Source organism: Narcine bancroftii, chromosome 1 (genome assembly GCF_036971445.1).
Source record: "Narcine bancroftii isolate sNarBan1 chromosome 1, sNarBan1.hap1, whole genome shotgun sequence".
NCBI lineage: Eukaryota > Metazoa > Chordata > Chondrichthyes > Torpediniformes > Narcinidae > Narcine > Narcine bancroftii.
In genome coordinates, this window is record NC_091469.1 from 372,202,369 (window position 1) to 372,229,152 (window position 26,784).

At 39.6% G+C, this 26,784-nt stretch overlaps 1 protein-coding gene across 8 annotated transcripts in view; it reads left to right on the forward strand.

Moving 5' to 3' along the window:
- Positions 1 to 26,784, forward strand: part of dnah5l (dynein, axonemal, heavy chain 5 like) — a 425,035-nt gene that overhangs the window by 279,023 nt on the left and 119,228 nt on the right. For 7 of the 8 annotated variants that reach the window (XM_069913293.1, XM_069913291.1, XM_069913294.1 and 4 more), the window contains 2 exons: positions 5,686 to 5,856; positions 16,530 to 16,908. In XM_069913293.1, coding sequence (XP_069769394.1) covers positions 5,686 to 5,856; positions 16,530 to 16,908 — 550 coding nt within the window. Of the gene's footprint in view, positions 1 to 5,685; positions 5,857 to 16,529; positions 16,909 to 24,745; positions 25,569 to 26,784 lie in introns of those variants that run through there. The other variant, XM_069913297.1, reaches the window with a different exon arrangement.

Sequence of the window (26,784 nt, forward strand, 5' to 3'; positions counted from 1 at the left end):
AACTGACATTGAAAGTCTAATCCCAGCAACACTGGGGCGCACAATTGAGGAAGGATGAATAATTTGAAGTGAGTGACCGTTATGCCCTGTACTTCCAGTGTGGTGATGCAATACCCCTTTATCCTGGTCAAGTGCAACCTCGTCGCTAATGAGATCCTCTGGGTAGTGGGGATAATGTCAAGTCCGCAACGGAGGGCCAGATCTGGCCGGATAAAACTGTCAGTTGACCCAGAGTCAAATAAGCAATTGGTGTAGTGTCCATGCACTTTAATCAGATCCATTGCTTTAATGAGGGGATGAGAGCATTGCTGATTTAGTGTTATAGAAGCAGCCACTGATCCTGTTGACAGGGGAGTTCCGCGTGTTGACGTCATAGACGCAGTCAGCGCTGGAGGAGCATGTTGGAGGTACTCCCGGAGGTGCTGTTGTGGCGGCGTTGGCGGATGAACGGTAAGTAGTGGGGGTTGTTGCTCGCAGTTGGCAGTGGGTAGGTCGTCGGTCGCGGCGGTTGGGCCCCAGCGGTTGTCAGCGATGGACACTAGAGCAAGTACCTGGTTGACCGCGGAGGGTCCCCAGTCGGTCGCGGTGGCCGCACCGGCGGCGGCGTGGGCAGCGGCAGCAGGAGAGCGGGCAGCGGTAGCGGTAGTGTCGTTTCCGGGGCTGGCTGTGGCGGTGGCAGCGGCCAGCAGCAGCGGTAGTGTTGGCCCCGGGGGTGGTCGTGGCCGTGGCAATAGCGGGCGCTACAGTCGGGACCGAGGCCCGGTCGAGTGTTTCGCATGGGGGCGAGAGGCGGGCCAACATCATGATTGCGAGGGTGGGCTGCCCCTTCCGGGTTCGGCGTCTCCGTGACGTCAGGCGTTGCCGTGCAGGGGAGCCCTCGCTCTCATTGGACGAGAGCTCTGGGGAAGAGTTTGAATGGGATAGTGGCGGTTAGGCTTCACACGAGGCACTGTGTTTGCCGGCAGCCATTTTAGACCTACAGACTGCAGCAAAGTGGCCGTTTTTAAGGCACTTCTGGCACCTGGCTTTTCTTGCTGGGCACTGGGACCTGCTATGCTTGTCCCTCCCGCAGAAATAACATTTTGGGTTCGCAGGGGGCAGTGTAGCAGCAGCTGACAGGCCGTCAGTATATCGGGGGGGGAGGGTGGTAGGGTAGAAGGGCACTCTACTCACATTAGAACGTGGGGTCCAGTCCCTAGAGAACTCGTTTGACTTTAAGGTTGCATCCTCCATTGTGATTGCAATCCAGGCCACGTCCTCTAGTTTTTCTACTCCTTGTTTGAGCAAGCACAGCCTCACTTCGTTCGATCGGAGCCCGGCCACATAGGCGTCCCAGATGAGATTGTTTGTGATCTCGGCAGCAGTTTTGTCCACACAGTTACAGTCCTTGCCCAATGTCTTTACTACTTGTAAATATGCCCTGCTGGACTCGCCGGGCTGTTGCTTCCTCGACGCAAGCACGAGCCGGGCATGAACTCTGTTCATTGGTTGATCGTACAGTTCTTTCAGTACCTTTATGACTGCGGTGTAAGTGGTCTCATCCTGGATGTTCTTGTAGACTCTCAAGGACACCATAGACAGCAATGCTGTTGGATGCTGGTTATCCTCCTCCACCTCAATGAGCCTTAGGAAGTTTTCAAAGTTCAACAGCCTGAATTTAAAGGCTTTGAAGGCTGTAGCTGACTGTGGGTCGATGTCAAGTTTTTCTGGCCGAGTCAGACGCTCCATCCCTTTTTAAAAAAATTCTTTTTGCTAATAAAATTGTAGAGCTCGTCGAAAGAACCCAAGACTTGTTGATCCAAACCAAGGCTTTTATTAGCAAAAGACAGGAGCTCTTCACAGGTGGCCGACCAGTCGGGAATGATCCGACCTGGCTAGGGACACAACCCTTTAAGGCCCAGACACTAGGCGTGGCTAAGCTCTCAGCCAATCGCTGTAAGCACAGTCATTACATACTCTCAATACTGTAACTATATACATTGGTGATAGGTCTGTACTATCACACTATTTAACCAAGATTTTAAAAGAATATAACAGGAAAGTAGAGCAGTTGGAAAGGGAGATAGCAATTACAGAAAAGGAATTACTGAAAAGGGACGACATAGAGAAAAAGAGAAAATTGGCCGACAAAAAAATAAAGTACGAAATATTACAAAAGTATAAGGTGGAGAAGAACATAACGAAAACAAAACAAAAATATTACGAATTGGGAGAAAAAACTCATGAAATATTGGCCTGGCAACTTAAAATAGAACAAACTAAAAGAACTGCATTGGTGACAAGGAAAAAATGATAAGCAGATCACATACAACCCAATGGAGATCAATGAAAATTTTAAAGAATTTTACAAACAACTGTACCAAACCAAGAATGCAGGGAAAAACGATAAAAAAGACAAGTTTTTAGCTAAGATCAAATTACCATAACTGCAAGTAGAGGACCAGAACAAACTGACAAACCTTTTGAAATGGAGGAAGTACAGGATATATTAATAGAACTACCAAACAATAAAACACCAGGTAAGGATGGATTTCCACTAGAATTTTATAAAGCATTTAAAGATTTATTAATCCCACCCCTCCTGGAAGTAATGAAACAGGTGGAGGAAACCCAAAATTTATCTGAATCATGTAAGACAGCAATAATTACAGTAATACCAAAAACAGGGAAGGACCCATTAACATCAGCATCATACAGACCAATATCCTTACTAAATGCAGATTATAAGATAATAGCAAAACTATTAGCAAACAGGTTGACTGACTGTGTACCAAAATTAAAGCAGGATCAAAATGGATTTGTCAAGAAAAGACAATTTAATTTAATTCATGCAGCACAAAGGAATAAAAGGCCAATGGTGGCAGTTACGTTAGACACAGAAAAAGCCTTTGACAGGGTAGAGTGGAACTACTTGTCCAAAGTGTTACAGAAATCTAAACTCCCGGAAAAAGTATATTAATTGGATCAGGGCATTATATAACGGGCCGTTGGCAAAAGTAGTGGTAAATGGCTATATATCGAACCATTTTAAATTGAGCAGATCAACTAGGCAGGGATACCCATTGTCCCCCTCATTGTTCGCCTTGGCAATAGAACCATTGGTGGAGCTGATAAGGAAGGAAAATAAAAGGTTTAAAAATAAAGGAGAAAGAATATAAAATTACCCTATTTGCAGACGACATTATAGTATATTTAACAAAACCAGAGAGATTAATAAAAGAGCTATACAAGAAGTTGAAGGAGTATGGAGAAATATCTGGGTACAAGGTTAACAAAAATAAAACCGAAGTGATGACAATGAGTAATATGGATTATACAGACCTCAAAAAAGAATCTCCATTTAAATGGCAATCACAAATGATACGATATCTTGATATCAGGATAGACAATAACCTAAATCATTTGTACAAACTAAATTATCAGCCATTAATAAAGTAGATACAGGAAGATTTGGAAAATTGGAAAGAAATACCACTAATGTTGATAGGGAGGGTGAACTGCATTAAAATGAACGTATTTCCATGGATACAATACATATTTCAAATCTTACCAATTCCCTTGACGGAGAAATGCTTTGTAGGACTAAGGAGAATAATAAGGAAGTTCTTATGGAAGGGGAAAAAAACTGAGAGTTGTGCTGGACAAATTAACAAGGAGGGTTACAGTTACCAAACTTCAAAAACTATTTCAGAGCTGCACAACTAAGGTATTTCTATCAGATAGGAGAAAATCTGGATTTTACTAGGATAGAACTAGATAAAATAAGAGAAAAAGTACCAGAGCATTTACTTTATAAATGGGACGAAAAACTGGTTCAATACAATAATTCAGCAGTACTGCATCACATACTTAAAATATGGAAGAGGATATACATGAAACGAAAAGAGATAAATTATCAAATACCAAAAATGCTATTGATACAAAACCCACTAATCCCTTTTACAATAGGTAACTTATTTTTTAGAAAATGAGAGAGAAAAGGAGTCACGAGAATAGAAAATTGCTTTTTGAGAAATAATTTATTAACATTTGAACAATTGAAAGACAAATACAATGTTATAATTACAGATATAATGATAATTAAAAAAAATTCTAGCAAACATGTACATTAAATTGCAATGTAAAGAAGAGGATGAAACAAGGTATAAACCTAAGCAAAGCTGGAGAAAAGATTTAAACATAAAGATAAAGAATGAAACATGGGAAGAGCTATGTGCAGGAACTATGAAGAATACAATAAATACAAGATTACACATGATAAATATAATTGGTTACACAGATGATATATCACCCCTCAGAAATTAAAAGAGTGGGACCCAACAATATCGGATAGATGCTTTCGCAGTAAACAAGAAATTGGAACAATACACACAATTTGGGTATGTACAAAAGTAAATACTTTCTGGGAAGAATTAAGTCAGATATTAAGCAAAATTACAAAGAATAGCATACCAAAACAAAACAGAAAATTTTGTTTTAAATGATATAAGAGGCAAAGAACTAGGTCTCAACTTAGATAGACACCAAAAAAGATTTATTTTGATAGCCCTAGCAGTAGCAAAAAAATGCATAATGTCAACCTGGAAAATGGAAGAGAACCTAAAAATACAACAATGGTATATAGAAATAAATAAGTGTATTCCATTGGAAAAAATTACGTATAATTTAAAAGACAAATATACATTGTTCAAACGAATTTGGGAACCATATATGAAATATGACAGAAAATGCCGACTTCGGACCTCCATCTCCTAAAGTAATAAGAAGATAAACATGATTAGTCTCAAATATGTAAAAGTAACACAACTTTTCTTTGTTTTATCTGTGTGGATGTTGTTTTCTTGTATTTTGTAAGTTTAATATTTATTGGTTTTAGAGGGGGGTGGGGAGAAAAAAGGAAAAAATGTCACTGTGCATATTTAATGAAGAACATTTGTACATATTATTGTTGATATGGTTCATAGTGCAATAAATAAGAAGTTACACAGAATGATTATGGCTGAAAAAAAAGAATCAGCCATGAAAACAATGCATAATTATAATGTTGCAAAATTAAAACAAGATTTTTTTTTCTTTTAAAAGAGCAATAACTATAAATTTAATGTTGTCACTATTTAGGGAATCTTCCTGATTTTTTTTAACTTTTGGCATTAAATCAGTTTTTTTAATGTTTTTTTTTGCATTTGAAATCAAACGTTCATTGTCAGAATTGCTTGGACATAGTACTTTATTTATTAAATTTTTTACTGGATCCAAATTGGACACAACTTCACAACAATTGCTTTTACACTCAGACTTAGTACATCATTGGCAGAGATAATAGATCAATGCTGATTCCGTGCTCCATAACTCTATGGCCTTGCCTGCCTCTCAACTTAACATTACACAAAAAAGGTTGTGTTGCCCCACGAATGCTCAACAATGGTTGCTTTAAGCATGAGATAGTCCAAGTTTAAGTTCATGGCACCCTTGATTCAGAAATCATATTCAGGTCATAATGGGAAACAATCGCCAAGAAGTGGCCAAAATTATTCCTGATTTGGTGTAGTAGGATCCAGAAGTGAGCAGTAAACCAAGTTTAAATGGTTTTCAGTCATGACTGGAACAATGCCTTCAACTTGATAGGGTCATCTGTCTAATTTTTTAAAACACCTATGATCTTTTCCTGTTATGGTTGTACATTAGGAGCTGGAAGCAGAGAGAGTGCAATTGATGGAAGAGGTAACATCCAACAAACGAAGAATGCAGGAATTAGAAGATAATTTGCTATATCGTCTAACCAGCACTGAAGGCTCACTAGTGGAGGATGAATCATTGATTGAAGTACTCCAGGTCACTAAGATAACAGCTGAAGAGGTAAAAGTTAATTTGGAAAAATTACTTTATTTTATGTCTGGCTAATTTGGACAATGAGTTTTTATAAAATCCATTCCATTTCTGTTTTGTTTATATAAAGTTTATTTTAAAAAATAAACTTCAAACAATCAGCTGAAAGTAAAATAGAATAAGAGTTTAGCTTAATTTGTATAATACCATATGATAACATCAGCATTGAATTATATCCTCAAGGTGGAAGAAATGTTATTAAAGCAGCTGATCACAGGCTTGAGGAACTCTTGCAGTGATATCCTGGAACTGGGGTGATGAGAACCTAGAACAGTACAGCACATGAACAGGCCCTTCAGCTCAAAATGAGTTTAATCTGGAATTGTGTCTGCATCTGGTTCCTGAATCTTTGCTACATCCAGCTCTTTCAACCATTTGTTCACATCAGATTAAGTTAATTAAACTAATTGGAGACTAGCTTCTATGATGAAAGAAAATGAGGTGGATCTTCCACTTGCAGGTCAAGCACCATAATTGAGAATGGTATATTCTGGGAGCCTTCTTTTCTCATTAACTGCTGAACTGTCCTCTACCATTCAAGATGAGATGAAGAACTGCAGAGCTTTGATCTGACAATTGAGCATTGTTTACTGTTTGCTATCTTAGTTTTTTAGTGTTCTGTTGTGATGTAATAAAGAAATGTTTTTTTTTGGTATTAACAACTCAAAACCCCTTTGTGCAGCCATATTCTTCATCTAACCTAGAGGTTCCCAACCTTTTACTTTCCACTCACATACAACTTTAAGTATTTCCTATGCCATAAGTGTTCTGTGATTAATAAAGGATTGCTTAAGGTGGTATGTGGGTGGAAAGAAAAAGTTTGAAAACCACTGTTTTAATCATTCCAAATTGATTTGTTATGTGCACAGTTTCATAACTCCAAAGGAAATGGGCCAATGACAATTTTTCTCAAGCAAAATATTACAGTAATAATCGGGTCTAGAGCAGTGATTCTCAACCTTCCCTTCCTATTCATATACCATCTTAAGCAATCACTTACTAATCATAGAACACTTATGGCATAGGGAATACTTAAAGTGGTATGTGAGTGGAAAGGAAAAGGTTGGGAACCACTGATCTAACCCAAACAGCAACATTCATCTTTGACTCCCTCTAGTGGTCAGGAGTATCACTATCACTCTATTACTATATCCCCTTTCCTTAAGATGTTCAGTATAGCAATATGACATATTAATACACTATTCATTTAAATTTTAAGTTAAACACAGCATAAATACAAACATTGGTAGCACAAACTTTTAAGTGAGCAGTTCTTTTTCTTTTAGATATTCAGCCTGTAGGGTGCTTTGATAACACATTTGGATCTTCTTAACAGAGGTGCATGTGTTGGCTCTGCTGGTCCACTATTGTCTAGCCCTGGTAATGATTCCTCTGTTGCAATGCAGGCTGGATCTTCTGCATTTGTCTGTACTTGCAGTGTCTCTTGCATTTTCAGCAGGCTTTCAATTCCTCCTCAGTATTTGACCATTCTCTGTTCTGACCGTGTAGGATCTTGGATTTACTTCCTCCAGAACAGTGACCTTCTTGTCCCAGGTGTGGGAATCTCTGAATCTCACTGTGCCATGTTGTGCCAGTGGCCCTAAGCTTCTTGCTGATTTATCATAGCTTTCTTTCTTGTTTCCTTTGCAGATTCTTTTGTTTCTGTTTGACCTCACTGTTCTTGTTTGCATCTGCAGACTAGGGAAGTGCTGTGCATAGTCTATGTCTCAACAGGAGCTCAGTACATGATATGCCATGTTCAAGTGGTGAAGCTCAGTAATGCACTCGAGCTAGTTATAGATCTGAGCCCATGTCTTGTGCTTTCTTGAGCAACTGTTTAACTATGTGAGCTCCTTTCTCTGCTATACCATTTGACTGTGGATGAAGAGGATTTGAAGTCACATGTCAAAAATCATACTCTTCTGCAAAGTTCTGGAATTCTCTACAACTGCATGGTCCATTATCACTGTAGACGATTTGAGGAATTCCATGTGTCTTGCAAAGATCTATTTCATATATTTTATCACACAAGCAGCAGACATGTTAGGAAGCAGCACAATCCTGGATAGTTTGATAGATAATCAATAACCAGCAAGTAATTATTTCCTTCCATGGAATAGATCAGTCCCCACTTCCTGCTATGGTTTTGTTGGTAAACCAGTTATGATCATGGGTTCCTTTGCTTGCTTTGTGTGATGTTTCAAACAGGTCTCACAGCTTGAAACCATCCTGTCAATGTCAGCATTTATTCCTGGCCAAATAACTGGACTTCTGGCCCTCCTCTTGCATTTTTATATTCCAAGATGCCCCTCATCCAACTTTTTCAGCATCTCCTGTCGTGGTGATTGACGAATAATAATTTTGCTTTGTCTAAGTAGAAGCCCATTGACAATACTCAGCTTAGTTCTGATGTTTTAGTATGGCTGACATTCACCTCTAGGCGATCCTTCATTCAGATTCTTGATGACGTTCTGTTGAACTGTGTCTTTTCTGTTTCAGATGCAATCTGCTTGGATTTCATGTCAAATACTGGAAGAGATTCAGTTATCAGGTTGACATGGAGATTCACATCTGACTTTGTAGAACTCTCAATGTGTGCTTCACTCTGTGTCGTTGCCCTTGATAACGCATCAGCCAGCACAATAAGTTCCCTGGTGTATACGCCAATTCAAAGTTGGTGGTGTTCTTGTGTAGATCCCCATGGGATCAAGTCATCACATACACGTGTACCCCATTTATGCCTTCTGTGATGTGCTCCATTGTCCCGTGGAACCCTTCTTGAGCCAAGAAAATTCCAAAAGGCATCCTCACACAGGAATATCAACTAAATAGTGTATTAAATATGCAGTATTTTGTGCCATCTTCATGCAATTTTATTTCCCAGAAGCCCTGGGATGCATCCAATTTATTGAAAAACTTTGCACTGGCCTTTTCACTTATGATTTCATCCCTGGTTGGAATCTGATAATGTTCTGTCTTTATATTGGCATTCAAAACTTTTGGGTCATGCATATGCATAGGTCACCATTCATTTTGACACACACCGTTGTGACAGATTATGTTGCGTTTGTTTTGTAAATAGATATGTTTTTGGAAGATAAATTGGGGCAGGTTTTTTTTAGTGTAGGTCACATACAAACACCTTAAAACACTGGAGCTCTGCTAATGCTAGACATGTTGGCCCTAGAGCATTTGAAAAAGCTTTGGAGAGTGCCCAAAAGACTTTACTAATGGATTGTTGTTTACAAAAAGGCAGCAGATGAAAGAACTTGTCGGAAATGCAGATTGTCTGGAGTGGAACTTACTATTCTAGGAGGGTCATGTGGTTTTTCAAGCAAAGAGAGTCAAACAGTCTTTCAGAGAGAGAGAGAGAGATCAGTTCTACAATTTTACAGTCAGCAGCAGCAGCTGGGACTGGAACAGGACAAGCTAGCAAGCTTGTGGAAAACCCCATTTGGAAGACGGGTTGTGAGTGCTTAATTCAGCCTTGTCAAAGCCCTTGTGGTTCATTGCAAGAGGAGAGGACTGGCTGTCTAATGTTTCATTTGAAATAAGAGAAACAAAAAGGAACTCTGTGGTGTCATGAAAGAAAGAAGTTATGATCTAGAGAACCCTGATGTGGCAAGTTTCTTTGGCAAGACACTGAAGTGGCTGATTAAAAAGAGGAATCAGTTGTGGGTGTCAGCATACAATGAATCTCTCTCTGAAAACCAACAAGAACCTTCTTGAGCGGTAACCATTTACCTTTCAAGCACCAAAGCCTGGTGAACTTTATAAATGTTAAATTCTGTGCACAGCCTAAGAATTGGCAGCAACTAGTGAACTTAGAGGAATGAGAAGTGAGATTGGACTGTGAATCAAATAACTTTTCTGAACTTACACACACATTACATACATGTGCACTTAGAATTAGAAGGGAATTAAGTTAGGTTAGTTAAGTCAATAGTGATAAGTTAAGGTGTGATACTGTTTTCATGTTTAAAGATAATTAAAAGGAACTTTTGTTTAAGTAACCATTTGTCTTTTTGAATATCTATTGCTGCTGGGTTTTGGGGTCCTCTGGACTCATAACACCATTGAACTCACCCATTCTGTGAGCTCCTCCACTTTCTTTATGACCCCTAATGAAGCCATTTGGTTGAGATCTTGCATGTGCTTTTTTTAAAAATGGTGCTAGAACCTGCCTTGGGGCATGTACTGCTGACTGTGTGTCCTCCTTTGACTGTATCTTATAGCTGAATGGTAGATCACCAAATCGCTTGAAGATGTCTGGAAATTGATCCAGTATTTCATCTACGCTATCCCATGCATTAATGTTGTACATCCTCTTGACTAGGCTTAATCTTTGTCCATCTGGGACTACTATGAACATGAGGTTATGCTCTTTATTTTTCTTTCATCTTTAGTCGATATGCACCTTTCGTGCCAATGTGCTGTCCATTGTAGACTTTGAGCTGAACAGAATTTGAATGGATATGGCTTTATCTTCATCACCCTGATATTGCGCTCAAAGATCAAATTGGCCTTTGAGCCTGTGTCCAGCTTGAAGGGAATGTCTGCTTCATTTGCATGCAATGACACAGTCCGCTTGCCGTGCTTAACTCTGTTCACGCTTGAATATTCAGTCTCTGTTGGTTTAAAATCTTCCCGCACTCCCATGTCAACGGAGAGTGCATCACTGAGTACAGTTTCTTCGATAGAGTGCACACTTTCACTTCTGTTTTGTTTCCATTTGCATCGTGATTCTGCCCTTTGCATTTATTACAGACTTTTCCATAGGCTGGGCATTGTTTTGGTGCATGTCAAATGCTGCATCGTCTCATTCTCTGTTTATGTGTGTGTCCAGGCACTATGGCTACAGCTATACCTTCATTTTCACTGTTTTTCAGAATCAGAATTTATTGTCATGAACAAATCATGAAATTCGACATTTTGCGGCAGCATCACATCTTATTACATCACGGTTAGAAAAATAAATAATAATAATGGTAGTGCACGAGAGGAAGGCAGTGTCTTTGGTTCATAAAATTATTGATTATTCATGAATCTGATGGCCGCAGGAAGAATCTGTCCTTGTGCCACTGAGTGATACTGTACCTTTTCCCAGATTGTAGAGGGCATGGCCTGGGTGGTGGGGATCTTTGAGGATAGAGGCTGTTTTTTTTAAGGCACTGCCTCATATAGATGTCCTCGATGGAGTGAAGTCTGGTGCCTGTGATGTCACCAGATTTAACAGCCCTCTGCAGTTTATTCTAGTCTTGAGAGTTGGTGCCTCCATACCAGGCTGTGATGCAACCGGTCAAAATACTCTCCACAGTACACCTGTAGAAGTTTACAAGAGTCTCCGGTGACATGCTGAATCTCCTCAGGTGCCTAACAAAGTATAGCTGCTAGCGAGGCGTCTTTGTGATTGCATCAATGTGATGGCTCCAGGACAGATCGTCAGAGATGTTGACATCCAGAAATTTGATACTCTTGACCCTCTCTACTACTGAGCCCTCGATGAGGACTGGGACATGCTCCCCTGAGTTCCTCTGAAGTCCACAATCATCTCCTTGGTTTTGCTGATGTTGAATGCAATGTTAGTTTCATTGTACCATTCAAGCAGCTGATCTATCTCCCTCCTGTATGCTTCCTCATTGCCATCTGTGATTCTACCGACAGCTGTGGTGTGATTGTCAAACTTGTAGATGGCATTGGAATTGTGACTGGCCACACAGTCATGGGTGCATAGCGAATAAGGCAGTGGGCTGAGTATGTATCCTTGGGGTGCACCTGTGTTGATAATCAGTGGGAAGGAAATGTTGTTTCCAGTTTGTACTGACTGTTGTCTTCCGATGACAAAGTCAAGGATCCAGTTGCAGAGGGGGATATGCTTTTGCACTCTCACCTAACTTTTTCCCATGCTGCAGAGCTAATTCACTGGTGTGACATATCTTCACAGCTTCAGCTAAGGGAAGCTTTGTCTCTCATAGCAACCTCTCTCTCTTTTTCTTATCAATAATTCCAAACACAATTTGATCACGAATCATTGAACCTTGCAGCAATCCAAAATTGCATGTTCTTGCTTTTAGTTTTAAATCCATTAATAAAGTATTGAAGCTCTATGCCTGCAGCTGCGTGCACACGATGAAACACGTTCCTCTGGAATGTTACATTTTTCTCTGGTGAGCAGTGTTCATCAAACATCTCTATTACCTCTTCGAACTTGCCCTGGTCATCTGCTTCAGCAAAGACAAATGCATTGAAAGCCTCTAGTGCTTGAGGTCCCACCATGATAAGTAGCAGTGCAGTCTTCCGTGCATCATGTATCCATTTAATACCACTGTAGTCCCTCAGAATGCAAATGGACCGTCCACAAGATCTGTACAGTGGTAATTTCTACCAATGCTATCATGAGCAGTTGGTTTAAATTGGCAAGGATGAGGTGAAATAGATTTTTCCGTTTGTTGTACTAAAGAAGTGTTCTCCAGAATTAACTTTGTTTCTGACCAAGTTACTCTTGTACAATTAAACCAGCAGAATTTATTTGACATTATGTAAAATTAGCCAGTACAGTAAAACCACATAAAGAATGCAGAGTATATATTTTCTGATTCCGAGTTCAATGCCAATGTCAAGTGGTCTATCCAGACGTACCATTTATTTGTTAAATGAAAATGGTACGACAGAATGAGTTACTATGACATTTGAGAAACAACACCGGCCAGGATAACACATTCCCTTCCTTGAAGGACATTAATGAAGCAGGTGAATTTTTATGTATTTCAGTCATTTTTGTGGTTACCATTACTGGGACTATTTTTTTGTTTTATTCTTCCAAATTCCAGCTTCTTAACTGAATTTAAAGTCCACAGCTACTCTTGTAGGATTTGACCTTGGCCTCCGGTTTGTTATTTACATGATGAATGTTTAATATTGGTATTTATTGAAAAATGCCCTTATGGGAGGATGGGTGAAAAGGAAGAACTAATTTTGGTTGTATTAAAAGATGTATCTTGAAGGGAAAATAAAGAGAAATGTGAGTTTGGTTGTGTGTGTGTGTGAGAGAGATATACTTCCTGAGTTTTAATACTGATACTGTATGTAGGGGAGACTCTAAATCCATTTCCAGACTTGCTTCAGCTTTGCTGTGGCATTGTATATCCCCTCCTGACCTGAACTTGGTCTAAGGGCAGTGTTAAGAATTTAAAAAATAGAAAATGGTATTTCCTCATAAATTGAGTCGAGAAAGAGGTAATGGGTGGAATAGAATCTAGAACCATAGTACAATACAACATTACAGCACATAAACAGGCCACTTCGGCCCTTCTAGTCTGTGCCGAGTCCTGTTGATCTGCACCCCATACCTCTATTCCTCTTCTATCAATGTACCTATCCAAATTCTTCTTAAGTGTTAAAATTGAGCTAGAATTCACCACTTCAGCTGGCAGCTTGTTCCATATTCCCACCACACTCTGTGAAAAAGTTCCCCCTCATGTTCCCCCTAAACTTTTCGTCACTTACTCTTAATCCATGTCCTCTGGCTTGTATCTCACGTACCCTCAGTGGAAAAAGCCAATCTACTCTGTCCATCCCCTAATAATTTTAAATACCTCTATGAAATCTCCCCTCATTCTTCTACGCTCTAGGGAATAAAGTCCTAACCTGTTTAACCTTTCCCTGTAACTCAGTTCCTGAAGTCTGAGCAACATCCTAGTAAATCTTCTCTGCACTCTTTCAATGTTATTGATATCTTTCCTGTAGTTAGGTGACCAAAACTGCAACAATACTCCAAATTTGGCCTCACTAATATTTACCATAATATCCCAGCTCCTGTACTCAATACATTGATTTATGAAGGCTGATACACTAAAAAGCTCTCTTTACAACCCTATCCACCTGTGACGTCACTTTCAGGGAATTACGTATCTGTGTTCCCAGATCCCGCTTTTCAACTACACTCCTCAGTGCCCTATCATATACTGTGTATGTCCTTTCTTGATTTGTCCTTCCAAAATGCAACACCTCATACCTGGCTGCAATAAATTTCATCTGCTATTTTTCAGCCCATTTGTCCAGCAGGTCTAGATCCTCTGCAAGCTTTCAGATCCTTCTTCGCTATCCATAACGCCTTCAATCTTTTTGTCAACTGCAAACTTGCTTATTCAATTTACCACATGATCTTCCAGAACATTGATATAGATGACAAACAACAATGGTCCCAGCACCACTCCTTGAGGCACACCACAAATCTCAGGTCTCCAGTCAGAGAAGCAATCATCCACCACTACTCTCTGGCTTTTCCCATCCAGCCATTGTTGAATCCAGTTCACTACTTCACCTTGAATACCTAGCGTCTGAACCTTCCTGACTAACTTCCCATGTGGGACATTGTCAAAGACCTTCCTAAAGTCCATATAGACAATATCCATAGCTTTTACTTTGTCAACTTTCCTGGTACCCTCCTGAAAAAAATTCTATGATTAGTTAAACTCGGCCTACCCGAATCATTTTCTGCCTATCCAAATAATTGTATATCCGATCTCTCACCTTTCTCTTCTGCCAATATCCCTCTAAAACAAAGGTTTCCTAAACCTGCTACCCTTGCCTTTAATCCTGATAGGAACAAACAAACTTTGAACTCTCAGAATTTCACCTTTGAAGGTTTTCGACTTACCTCGCACATCCTTGCCCAAAAGCAACTTATCCTAATCCATGCATTTTAGATCCTTTCTCATTTCCTCATAATTGGCTTATCTCCAATTTAGAATCTCAAGCCGAAGCTTGGGCCTAACCTTCTCCATAATTAACAAAGCTAATGGCATTATAATCACTGGACCCAAACGTTCCCCTGCAAAAAAGTCCATCACCTGTCCTGTCTTATTTCCTAATTTTGCACTCTCTCTAGTTGGTACGTGTGTGTGTGTGTGTGTGTGTGTACACACACTTGACAAACTCCAAGCCATCCAGCCCTTTTTACAGTATGGGAGCCCCAGTCAATATGTAGAAAATTAAAATCTCCTACTATCACATTCTTGTTACCTGCAGCAATTTGCTATCTCTCTACAGAATTGCTCCTCCAATTCTCTCGATTTGGCAGTCTATAATACAACCCTAGGAGTGTGGTCATAGTTTTCCTGTTGCTCAGCTTCGCACATATCACCTCAGTAGATGAACCCTCTTGTCTGTCGTGCCTGAGCACAACTGAGATATTTTGCCTGATGAGCAATGCCACTCCTCCCCCTTTCATCTCCCCAGTTCTATTGCATCTAAAGCAACGAAAGCCCAGAACATTGAGTGTCCAGTCCTGCCCCTCCTGCAATCAAGTTTCACTCCACATCCCAATCCAGGCTCTAATCTCATATGCTTTTCCGACAATGCTCCTTGCATTGAAATAGATGGATCTGAGCACGTTTCCACCATGTACAACCCATTGATTTCTAACGGTGCATGCAATTTTCACACCATCTTTTCCCTCTTCCACTCCTCTATCTGCTCTGGCACTCTGGTTTCCATCTCCTTGCAAATCTAGTTTAAACTACTAGAATACCACTGGCAAACCTTTCCACAAGGTTATTAGTCCCCCTGCAATTCAGTTGCAAACCATCCCATTGAAACATGTTTTACCTTTACTGGAAGAGAGCCTAATGAACCAGAAATCTGAAATCCTTCCTCCAGCAACAAGTCTTTAGCCATGTGTTAAGCTGCATTACACTCCTATTTCTAACCTCACTAGCACATGGTATGGGTAGCAATCCTGAGATCACAACCCTGGAGATCCTGTCCTTCAACCTAGCACTTAACTCCCTGAACTCTCCTTGCAGGACCTCCTCACCTTTCCTACCCACATAATTGGTCCCTATATAGACTACAACATCTGGCTGCTCACCCTCTCTCCTGAAAATGAAGTGAACTCAATCTGAGATATCTTGGACCTTGTTACCAGGGAGGCAGCCCGATTTCTTCCACAGAACCTCTTTTTCTGTCCCTCAAACTGTGGAATCCCCATCAGTACAGCTCACACTCCTCCTGCCTCCAAGGTGTGATAGTATCCCTGTAACTCCCATCCATTGCCTGCTCTGCCTCCTAAATCATCCAACTCCAGCTCTAATTCCTTAACTCGGGCCTGTCAGGAGCTGCAGCATAATGCATGCCGTGTAGATGAAATCGCCAGGGATACTGCTGGCTTCCCTGATGACCCACATTCTGCAAAAGGAACATTCCCCTGTCTTGGCTGCCATTTCCACTGTTTGTGACTAGAGGAAAAAAATATGATATCTAAAACCTGCCCTTACCTGCTGAATTCTTTTTGTTCCTCAAATAGTGTGGCCCTTTCTTACTTCAACTCCTACACTACTATCTCAGCCTCTTCTCGCCAAAGCCCCTTCAGCCAAAACCTTACCACTCTGACTCAGCCCACTCTGACGATGACCACTCCACTACACAGTCCTTCACTTCTATAATCACCTGACCTCAAATGCCTTTCAACTGTTGAACTCGATTGCCCAATCAACTACTCCTCTGTCTTCAACTGATGAACTCGACTATGGTGCTTGGATCATTCTGCATATAGTTTTTCCTTATAACTTGTAAAAGGAGCATTTTTTTGGTTTGTTTCTCTGATAATTAAAAGCTTAATTTATTTTTCTATTTTCTTTCAGGTGACTGACAAACTGAGCACAGCTGCAGAAACAGAGGTGAAGATTAATGCAGCCCGTGAGGAGTATCGTCCTGTGGCTTCACGTGGTAGCATTCTTTACTTTCTCATTGTTGAAATGAGTTTAGTGAATGTGATGTACCAGACATCACTTCGACAGTTTCTGGGTATTTTTGATGTATCCATGGAGAGATCAATAAAATCCCAAATCACCTCTAAAAGAATCGCCAACATCATTGAATATCTCACCTATGAAGTATTCAGGTACACAGTTCGGGGCCTGTATGAAAATCACAAATACCTCTTCACTCTGCTTATGGCATTAAAGATTGATTTGCAATCCAAGAAGATTTCTCACGAAGACTTTCAGACTCTGATTAAAGGTAATCTGTAATAATAAAATTATTTTGTTGAATAATTCAGTTAAACCAATATTAGGAACTAAATTTCCTAGCTATGAAAAAGGTCAGAGATGTAATTTCTTTTGCAATGGAAAAACCTAATGCAGATTGGGGCCCCTTTGTTGAATAACATTCTGGGTTTCTATTTGCATTAGTCTGAACCAGTACTAAATATCCTCTTTTACTCCATCCTTAGCTGCTGCCTGAGCTGCTAGATATTTTCAGCCTTATTTGTTTTTCAGTTTTCCAGTGACTGCTGTGTTCTGCATCATGTAATTCTAGCATTATTTTTTTGTTCTCACTCATCTCATTCAATTTACATCTTCACCAGTCAGAACATTAGTCATTAATACATCTCTATCTTTCTCTTTTTTTTAAATTTGGTACCATCACCCATATGCACTGGTCTGTGTTGATGCCCTCCCTTTCATAGGCATTTCTTTTGTTATTTTTATTTTTCCCCTTCTCTGTAATTTGTAACATGCTTGTTTTCTAACTTGGCTGCCTTTTGATCAGAAATGAGTTGTTGACCCATTTTCTTTCTACACAGACGATGCATGGCCTGTGCTTTAGTTCAAATATGTTCTGTATTTGTTCCAACCACAATGGTGATATTCACTAATAACTGATCAAATTATCTTCTGGTTTCTTAATTGTTTCTTTAATCATGCTGATCAGATGTTAATATTCTAATTTATTTTACAGTTGTATTAATGTACCAGTCAGCATTTCTTTAAGTTGTGGAAATAGCAAAGCAGTATGATTGTGCGTGTATGTGGCCTCTGTCAGTTGTGGTCGACCATGGGTTCTGCACCTCTGGTAGTCACTGGTTTGTTGAGCAGCGTCGACTGTGGCTATTGAGGCCCATCCTGGAATGGCAGGCTCTGCCACAGTTGCTTCATGTGTAGGGCATCGTTGAATTGTTGTCCGCTGTGTTCTTCGCTTAGCTCTCCACTCCTCAAACTGAATCAAGATCACAATTGCCTTGCTCTAGGTGTTGATGAAGAGTACCTCGTCATTTGCTATGGTCATCTGCTGTATCCTCCCATCACTCTGTGTTGATCTTTGAGGCTTTCATGTCACACTTGCAGAGGTCCTTGAAGTGAAGCTGGGGTCTATCATCGTTCCTCTTGCCTATTGCTAGCTCTCCATAAAGGATGTCCTTTGGCAGTCTACCATCCTTCATACAATTGATGTGGCCCAGCCTGCGCAGTCTGTGTTGTCTTAAAAGTGTGAGCATTTTGGGAAGTCCAGCATGGGAGAGGACCTCAGAATTTGGGACTCTGTCTCTCCAGGTGATGGCGTGAATGTGGTGAAATCAGTGCAGGTGAAAACTGTTGAGTTTCCTTTCCTGCTTAGAGTAGATGGTCTCGCTACCATAGAAGAGGGTGCTGATAATGCATGCATTGTATACAGCAGTCTTTGTAGTGAGTTTCTGATTCTCCCAGACCCGCAAGAAGAGATAGCACGGATTAATGCTGCTCTGCCGATATGCCTATTGATTTCAGTATCGAGGGAGAGTGTGTTGCCCATTTGGTTGACCCCAAATATGTGAACTCATGGACTACTTATGGATTGTAGTTGTTGATAGTAATGAGTGGTGTCTCCACGACTGGACAAGGACATTTGTTTTCTTCATGCTGATGGTAAGTCCAATGTCCTTGCATGCCTTAGAGAAATGGTCCATGAGAGTCTGCAGTTGCTGCTTGGTGTGCGAGGTTATAGCAGCATCATTGGCAAAGAGTATATCACATAGTAAGACCTTTCACACTTTTGTACTTGTTCTCAGACACACAGGGTTGACCTGTGTGTCAGACCTGGTGTGCTTGTAGATGCCTTCTGTGGATGTTCCAAATGCATGCTTCAGTAGCAGATAAAAGAAGATGCTGAATAATGTTGGGGTCAACACGCATCCTTGTTTGACTCCATTACAAATATCAAAGGGTTCTGATGAGCTTCCATCATACTGAATAGTAGCCTTCGTGTCATCATGGAATGACTTGATGATACTTTGGAGTTTCGGGGGACAGTCGATCTTTTTTTTAAACTTTAATTATTCGTTCAAAATACAGATAGTAAATAACATATACAACAATAAACGAAAAACATGAATATTATATTTTACAGAAAAAATGAGAAACCCCCCCCCCCTCCAGCCAGCTCTCCTAAGGAGAGTCATAAAGAAAGGAAAAATAAAATATTGAGGAAAAATTAAACATACATATTAAAATCTAATCAACATAAATCAAAATGTAAATATTCTGAATATAACAACCACTTACTAATAAAAAAGCTATAGTTATCACGTGAAACGTAATTTTTTCCATTATTAAACAGTATGGCATCTATTAATATCAATCATATTTGTATCTTTCCACATACTAACAATACATTTTTTCTCTACAAATAATTCTAAATATACAAAAGCAAGTTGAAATTTATCTAATCCCAAACATTTCAGAGATTGCAAACTGCCTAATAAAGATACTATCAGATCTAAAGGTATTTTAATCTTATACAGATTTGGATTTATCCCAACCCTTTTTATCCATACCATCCTATAATATTTAATACATAAATGAAATATAATCCTTCTCTGGTACCTTCATAAGAAAAGTCTCAAATTTAGTCATTTCAGGTAAAATCATATCGCTACCAAACACACATTTAACCAAAGATCAAATTTAAAAATAAAGAAACTAATAATTTTTATCAATACCATAGCTGTCCCTCATCGTTACTCTTAATCAAACTATTTAAACCTTGAACATTAAAAGTAGTAAACCTCAACTTTAACATATCTACTAATATTACTAAATACCAATAATATCTTTATATAAAAACTCAAATCATTGAATATAGGCCCTCCAATAGGAGAAAAAAAATCACAAAGTAAAAGCTAGATAAAATGAAAATAAATTAAAAAATAAGAAAAAAAATTAACAAACCACCCCCCACTCAAAAAAACATAAAAACTACCAAAAGGTAGTAATCCCTAAACAAAATTTGGGTGTGGATCATCCACCAGTGGCTGATGACTAATAGAACCCAGAACAAATCTCTTCCTTCCCCAGCCGAACAAAAAAAATCTCAAAATATCATAATAACGTAAAAAGTAAAATAAGAATAAGAAGATTCTGCTATTCATCCAAGAGGTTTCAAACTGGAAGATCCCATTTCAAAAGAAGTTGGACTCTTTCCATTCCCGTTTTTCCCATTTCTACCATTTCCAGACAACCGGATTTTTCTTTTGGAGACAATGGTCTTTGTCGTCTTATATCTGGCAATGAATCAGCAAAAATCATTGCTTCATGATCATCCTCAAAATACTGAGATTGATAGTCTCCATGAAACACCTTCAACACTGCCGGATAGCGAAAAGTAGACTTTTAACCTTTACGCCACAAAACTTCTTTAACTGGATTAAATCGACGTCGACGTTGAATAACCTCTTGACTCAAATCAGGATAGAAAAAAAACTCTGCTATTCTGAATCAATAACAGAGTTTGTCGTTTTCTCGCATTTTGCACCGCCAGTCGAAGTATTGCTTCTCTATCCAAATAATTCAAACATCGAATTATTACATGTCTCAGTGGCTGACCAGATAAAGGTGATCTCCTTAAAGTTCTATGAGCTCTTTCCAATTCCAAGCCTTCAGAAAAAAATTCTTGCCCTAGTACTTGTGGGATCCAATCTGTAAAAAAACTAAGAGGATCTTGTCCTTCCATACCTTTTGGTAAACTGACAATTTTCTCATTATTCCTTCTACTTTGATTCTCCAAATAATCTACTTTCCTCTCTAACTCCCTCTCACGTTCTCGCAATTCTTTAACGGATTTTTCCACCTCCAACACTTTTTCTGTATTAGAAGCCACTTGTTGTTGACATTCCAAAAAAGCAGACTGAAATTTAAAAAAATCTTCACAAGATGCTCCTACACAAGCTTTAACTGTATTCAATTCTGAACTTATCCTTTGAGCCAGCTCATTCATCATAGGCTGAATGACAGCATTTAACTGCTTACATTGTAATTCAGAAAAGCTCAGCCCTGCTTTCTCTGATGTAGTGGTAGAACCAGGTAACTGCAGCTCTTGGTGCAACTCAACAAAAGGCATCTTAACGGTCTTACTGCGGGTCTGGACTCCCAGCAACGGCACCCCGACTTCCTCAGGGGGTCGACGCTGGCCTCCCCCCGTAGCTCGTTGTTTTTTTAAAAAAATCATGGAGGAGATTGAGATCTTCAGGTTGGAGCACTGCCAGAAGCATTTCAGACAATGGAATCGTCTTCCTGCGTGCTCCCTCCGTTAAAATCGGCAGGCTGCCAGAATCTGGATCCACTTCTTGGGAACACGCACCTTCCTCCAGAGAATGGGTAATTCCAGCGCTATCCTTCACTTGGTGAGTAGTAGACATGTTTTTTTCCAGCTCCCACATGCAGTCTTTGTAGTTTAGGCACTGAAGAAATTAAACCTGAGGCCCCAAATCTTCAATACTTCGAAAATGTAACTTCTTCTGCACTTGAGGTTTAATCTTTTTACCATTAATAGCCATAATAGTTCCTTACTACTTTAAACTAAAATTTAAGAAGTTTAAACTTGAAAACAAAGGGTTAAAAAACGGCTACTTAAAAGTCTGGCCAGAGAGGTCGAGATTACACATCTAGACTCTACACCATCTTGCTATGCCCCCCGGACAGTCGATCTTGAGGAGAATATGAAAGAGCCCATCCCTACTGAAATATTGAATGCCTTGGTCAAGTCGATGAAAGCGACATAGAAGGGTTTCTTTTGTTCCCTGCACTTCTCTTGGATTTGACAGAGTAAGAAAATCATGTCAACAGTTGACTTACCTTCATGAAAACCACATCGAGACTCAGGGTTGACCCATTCTGCCAGAGTTGGTAGACATGCCAGACTTTGCCAACAATACTCAGGAGGGAACTACACCTGTAGTTGTTGCAGTCACTCTTATTACCCTTGTTCTTGTACAAAGTAATGATTTTGGAATTGTGCATATCCTATGGTATGGCTCCTTCCTTCCAGCACTGATGGAGGACCTTGTGTAAAGGTTGGAGGAGTGAGTTCTTGCATTTTTTTGACCAGGAGCTTTCCCTTGGGGCCAGACTGTCAATTGCCTCGCTAAGATCCTCAATGGTTGGTTTGGAAACGAGTTCATCCATGACTGGTAGACAATCAATGGCATAAATGGCTTAGCTAGCAACAACACTTTCCCTTGTATAGAGCTCAGAGTAGTGATCTACCCAGCATTCCATCTGCTTGGTTTTATCGGTGATTATTTCACCACTGGATGACTTCAGAGGTGATGTCTTGCTTGGTGATGAGCCAAGAGCCTTCTTGATACCATCATACATTGATCTGATGTTGCCTGTCACAGCTGCTGTTGGATGTCCTCACTGATCTAGAGTCAGTACTCATTTATGCACTGGCTTGCAGTCTACTGTTCTTTGATATGAGCAGCTCAAAGTGCCTGAGCTGCACTCTTGGCTTCGATGACAGGAGTCATGATGTTGGACTTTGCCTCAAACCAGTCACAGCTCTTTGTGGTCTTTCTTCCAAAGACAGAGAGTGCTGATTCGTGGATGGTGTCATGTAGATATTACCATTGTTCTGATGCAGTATCTCTTTGTAAGGAGGTAGACAGAGCAACCTGTACTAACTTAGCAAACTGGCCAGCCTTTTCTGGCTGTTTCATCTCTGTTGTGTTAATGTGAGGTTTTTCATTTTGTTTGGAGTTGTGGATTTTCTTTGGATGTAGTTTGATCTTGCAGCATACTAAAGCATGATCCATATTGCAGTCAGCACTGTGGTTGAGTGGATGATTAGTACAGAGTTGGTGAAAGAGCATCTGGTGATGATTGTGTCGAGTTGGTGTCAGTGTTTAGACTGTGGATGTCACTATGAGACCTTGTACTGCGACTTCATCTGAAAGTAAGAGTTAGTTACACACAGGCCATGATAGGAGCAGAACTCCAAAGGGCGTTGTCCATTGTCATTTATTTTGCCAATTCCAAAATGACCAAGACAAGATGGCCAAGAGTCATTATTGGCCCCCACTCTGGCATTGGAAGTCACCTAGGTGAATGAGGTGCTCATTACTGGGAGTATTCCTGACAATAGCATCTAATTTGTCGTAGTACATGTCTTTTACCTCAGAGGTAGGGGTATACACACTGATGAGAGATACTGGCCCATGACTGGTGTGTAGGTGGAGAGTAATAAGTCAGTTTGATACATTTTCTGGTCGCGCAACCATTTGCAACAAAGAATTCCTAAGAGCAAAACCCTCTTCATGCTCATGAGATCATCTTGGTTATTTCCCTGCCACAAAAATGTGTAGTCCCTTTCCTTCAGTGTACCTGAATCTGCCAAATGTGTTTCTTGTAGGGTAGCTATATCTACCATGAGCCTTAGTAGCTCATTGTTAATGACTGCTGTTTTTTGTGCATCTTCAATACCCTTGAGGTTTTGGTCAACTCCAGTCATCATTTTGAGGACATTGCAACTTGAGGAGTGTTGTCTTATGTGGTGCAGTAATTACAGGGAGCTCCTCATACAATGATCCTTTATCCCCATGCACCCAACGAGGAAGACTGCTGTGGCAGGACAGTATCTTATTGGCTGGGGGTTGTCCAGTGAAATGTGATGGTCACTCCCACCTTTAGAAGCAACTCCTGGCGCCATACTGTATGCCAACCAAGCATTATGACATAACTGCTGCTTCCAGCGTTTGTCTGATGCTAAAACGAACCTGGAGTGGCCTCTCCGGGGTGCAAGTCAGGGCAGAATTGATATGGAGATAGAACGTGAATTATCAGGGAGAGTTTCATCAAAAAAACTGCTGAGAAAACCTTTCTTAAAATAGGTGATCCTTTAACTCTGAATTAGGAAATCAATGATTTACATTGTTCAGGATACAAAGCCTTGTGACAGTCAGAGTATGTACAGTGAATACATTTCATATCAAAATCTCATATGTAGCATTTGTATGGTCCAGCCCCAAGAATAAATGTTAAGAGTAAAATGTTATCATTATTGATATTATGGTTGAACGTCCAGGGAAATGCTGAGCCAATTTTCAGACAATTTTGAAATGTCTCAGAAAGTGTTTGGTAAGCTATTCTATATCTTTTTAAAGATCCAATACAATCACACTCATTTATCCTGCAAAGATCTTTAGAATTAATCATTTTAAAGATTAGATTAACAATATTCACAGATCAAATCAAAGTAAGTTATCAATTTTAACTATCACCACTAAAAGATTAAATTAGCTGCTGCTAACATGTAAACTTTGTATTCTGTCCCGAAAATATATAGAACATTATATAAATATAGATGGAGAGTGATGATCTGTGCACACATTTGCTTAACTGAGTTTCAAATCACATGATTATCTTGATTGATATTAGCATGAAAGAAATAGTAATTTTCCAAAGAGAAGCTGGCCCAATTGTTTTTGAATTTATTCTTAACAATTAAATGCTTATCAGAACTAAGTATAATTGTCTTTTTTTGTTTCTCCAAAATGCAATTTATTGGATGAAATGGGGTCATAGTTATTAGAGTCAGTTATTTAGTGTGGGTAAACAGTCCCTGAACTGTACATCTGTATTCATTTATCATACACTAATTCAATTTATTCTTCCAAAATACACATCAACTTTCTCCAAATTCTACCATGTACTGATGTACTATTGGCAATTTACACTAGCCAATTTTTTAAATTTAGACATACAGCTCCCGAACCTGTGCCACCCAACTACACTAATTAACCTATTAACCTTGTTTGTTTTTGAAGTGTGGGAGGAAACTGGAGAACCTAGAAGAAACCCCTGAAGACATGGGAAGAATGTACAAACCTATTACAAACTCGGGTTGCAGGCACTGTAATACATTTGCAATAACCACTACGCTAACTATGCTGCCCTGACAATATTCTATTATCTGCGCTATCTTGTCCCTCCAGTCAACAAACCTATATGTCTTTGGCAAATTCTGTTATCTTCTCTAAGTTCCAGTTTTGTGGGCTACTCCACAAAATGTTTTTTCCCCCAATGGGTCCATGGTCCTGGAGAAATGTTATCTCTTCTGTACATTGCATTAGTAATTATGGTACAAACAACAAATAAAGGTGACTTGACTTGATAGCTCTGCAAAATATTTTGTGTCGGCTGGCTATCCAATGCCCCATTTGAAAGTTTCTTGGTTTTCTTTCAATCACTACCTAATGTAGCAGTTTGGTGAAGGGATAGTCAATATTTTCACGGGCCTTATGATGTATGTGGTGCACAAATCATTTCAGGAGACCGGCTGATGACTTGTATTAGAAGGAAGCCTTTGACTCCTTACTTCAGCATAAGTGGAGATAACCTGGTCCCTTGGTGGCAGAGCATGTAGCCATCTATATGTTCAAGCATGCATTACATTTGGACTCACAAGCAGTTTACATTTTAGAAAGCAGCAGCAGATTTCAGGTTTATTGTCAGAGTACATACATGACAACACCTATAACCCGGAGATTCCTTTTTTCCATTGGGCCTGGTAGAATTACCATTAATTGGTAGTGTAAAACTAAACTGTACACAGTGTAAACAGATGATGAATGTAAACAAACTGACTGTGCAATACAGAAACAACAAAAGAAAATCAATAAAATACACAAGAGTCCTTAAATGAATCTCTAATTGAGTTTGTTTTTTGAGGAGTTTGGTGGTGGAGGGGTAGCAACAGTTTCTGAACCTGGTGGTGCGAGTCTTGTGGCACCTATACCTCTCTTGATGGCGAGAACAGAACACGTACTGGGTGATGTGGGTCTTTGATGATTGCTGCTGCTCTCTGACAGCAGTTTTTCCTGTAGATGTACTCAATAGTGGGGAGGGTTTTGCCTATAATGTCCTGGCCTATGTCCACTACCTTTTGGAGGGCTTTATGGTCAGGGGTATTGGTGTCCCTATACCAGACCATGAGGTAGTCAGTCAAATAGAATCATTTGAAAGGTCATTGTGCTTGAAGCTTCTGGAGCAAGTCGGATGTGGTGCTACTGAAATATCAATGGAATAGGTTCTTTGCAGATGAGAACATAATTGCATCTTGTACTGAGGTTCCTAAACTGAGTGGCCAGTCATTGGCTATAACAATACCTTCAATAAAGCTTGCAGGGCGACTACTGAGCACCAGTTCAATCTCTGAATAAGAAAATATGAAAAAATGAATGTGTATAAGCCAAATCTAATTCTCTGATTTATCTTTGGGATTTGGGTGTGAATACTATTCTCCCCGATGTGGTCTTTAAAGAAAATAGGTGGTTTATGAAACCATTGCAATCTGCATATTGGTGATTATGCGATAATATAAAGAAGCTTGTCCCTTTAAGATTAAACAACAATAACTTGTAGGGACATATCAGTCAGTATAAAATGTAAGATCTGTTTCAATATATGTGGGCTACTCCACAAAATGTTTTAATTAAAATACAAATTTCTAAGCAGAATCAGTCTTTTGCCAAACATTTGCAATTACTTTGGTTGTGGCATACTTCCAATAAATGAAGATAGTCTTGAACTTTGTCCTTTTCTCTTGTCTATTAATCACTCATTAACAAAATACTCAAAAGCCATAGAATATGTTAATAGATTACATGGAGCAATTAAACAGAAGCCAATGAACCATTTTACTTCTTTTGCACTTACAGCTATTTATATTTTATGACTGTGATGTGTAGTGGTCTGTTTATACTTTGCAGTGGCACTAAATTATAAAGTCCATACCTCCTCATCACTGTAAAATGACTAACATAATGGCTGTTACATTTTGAATTCTCATTTTTTTTTATTAATT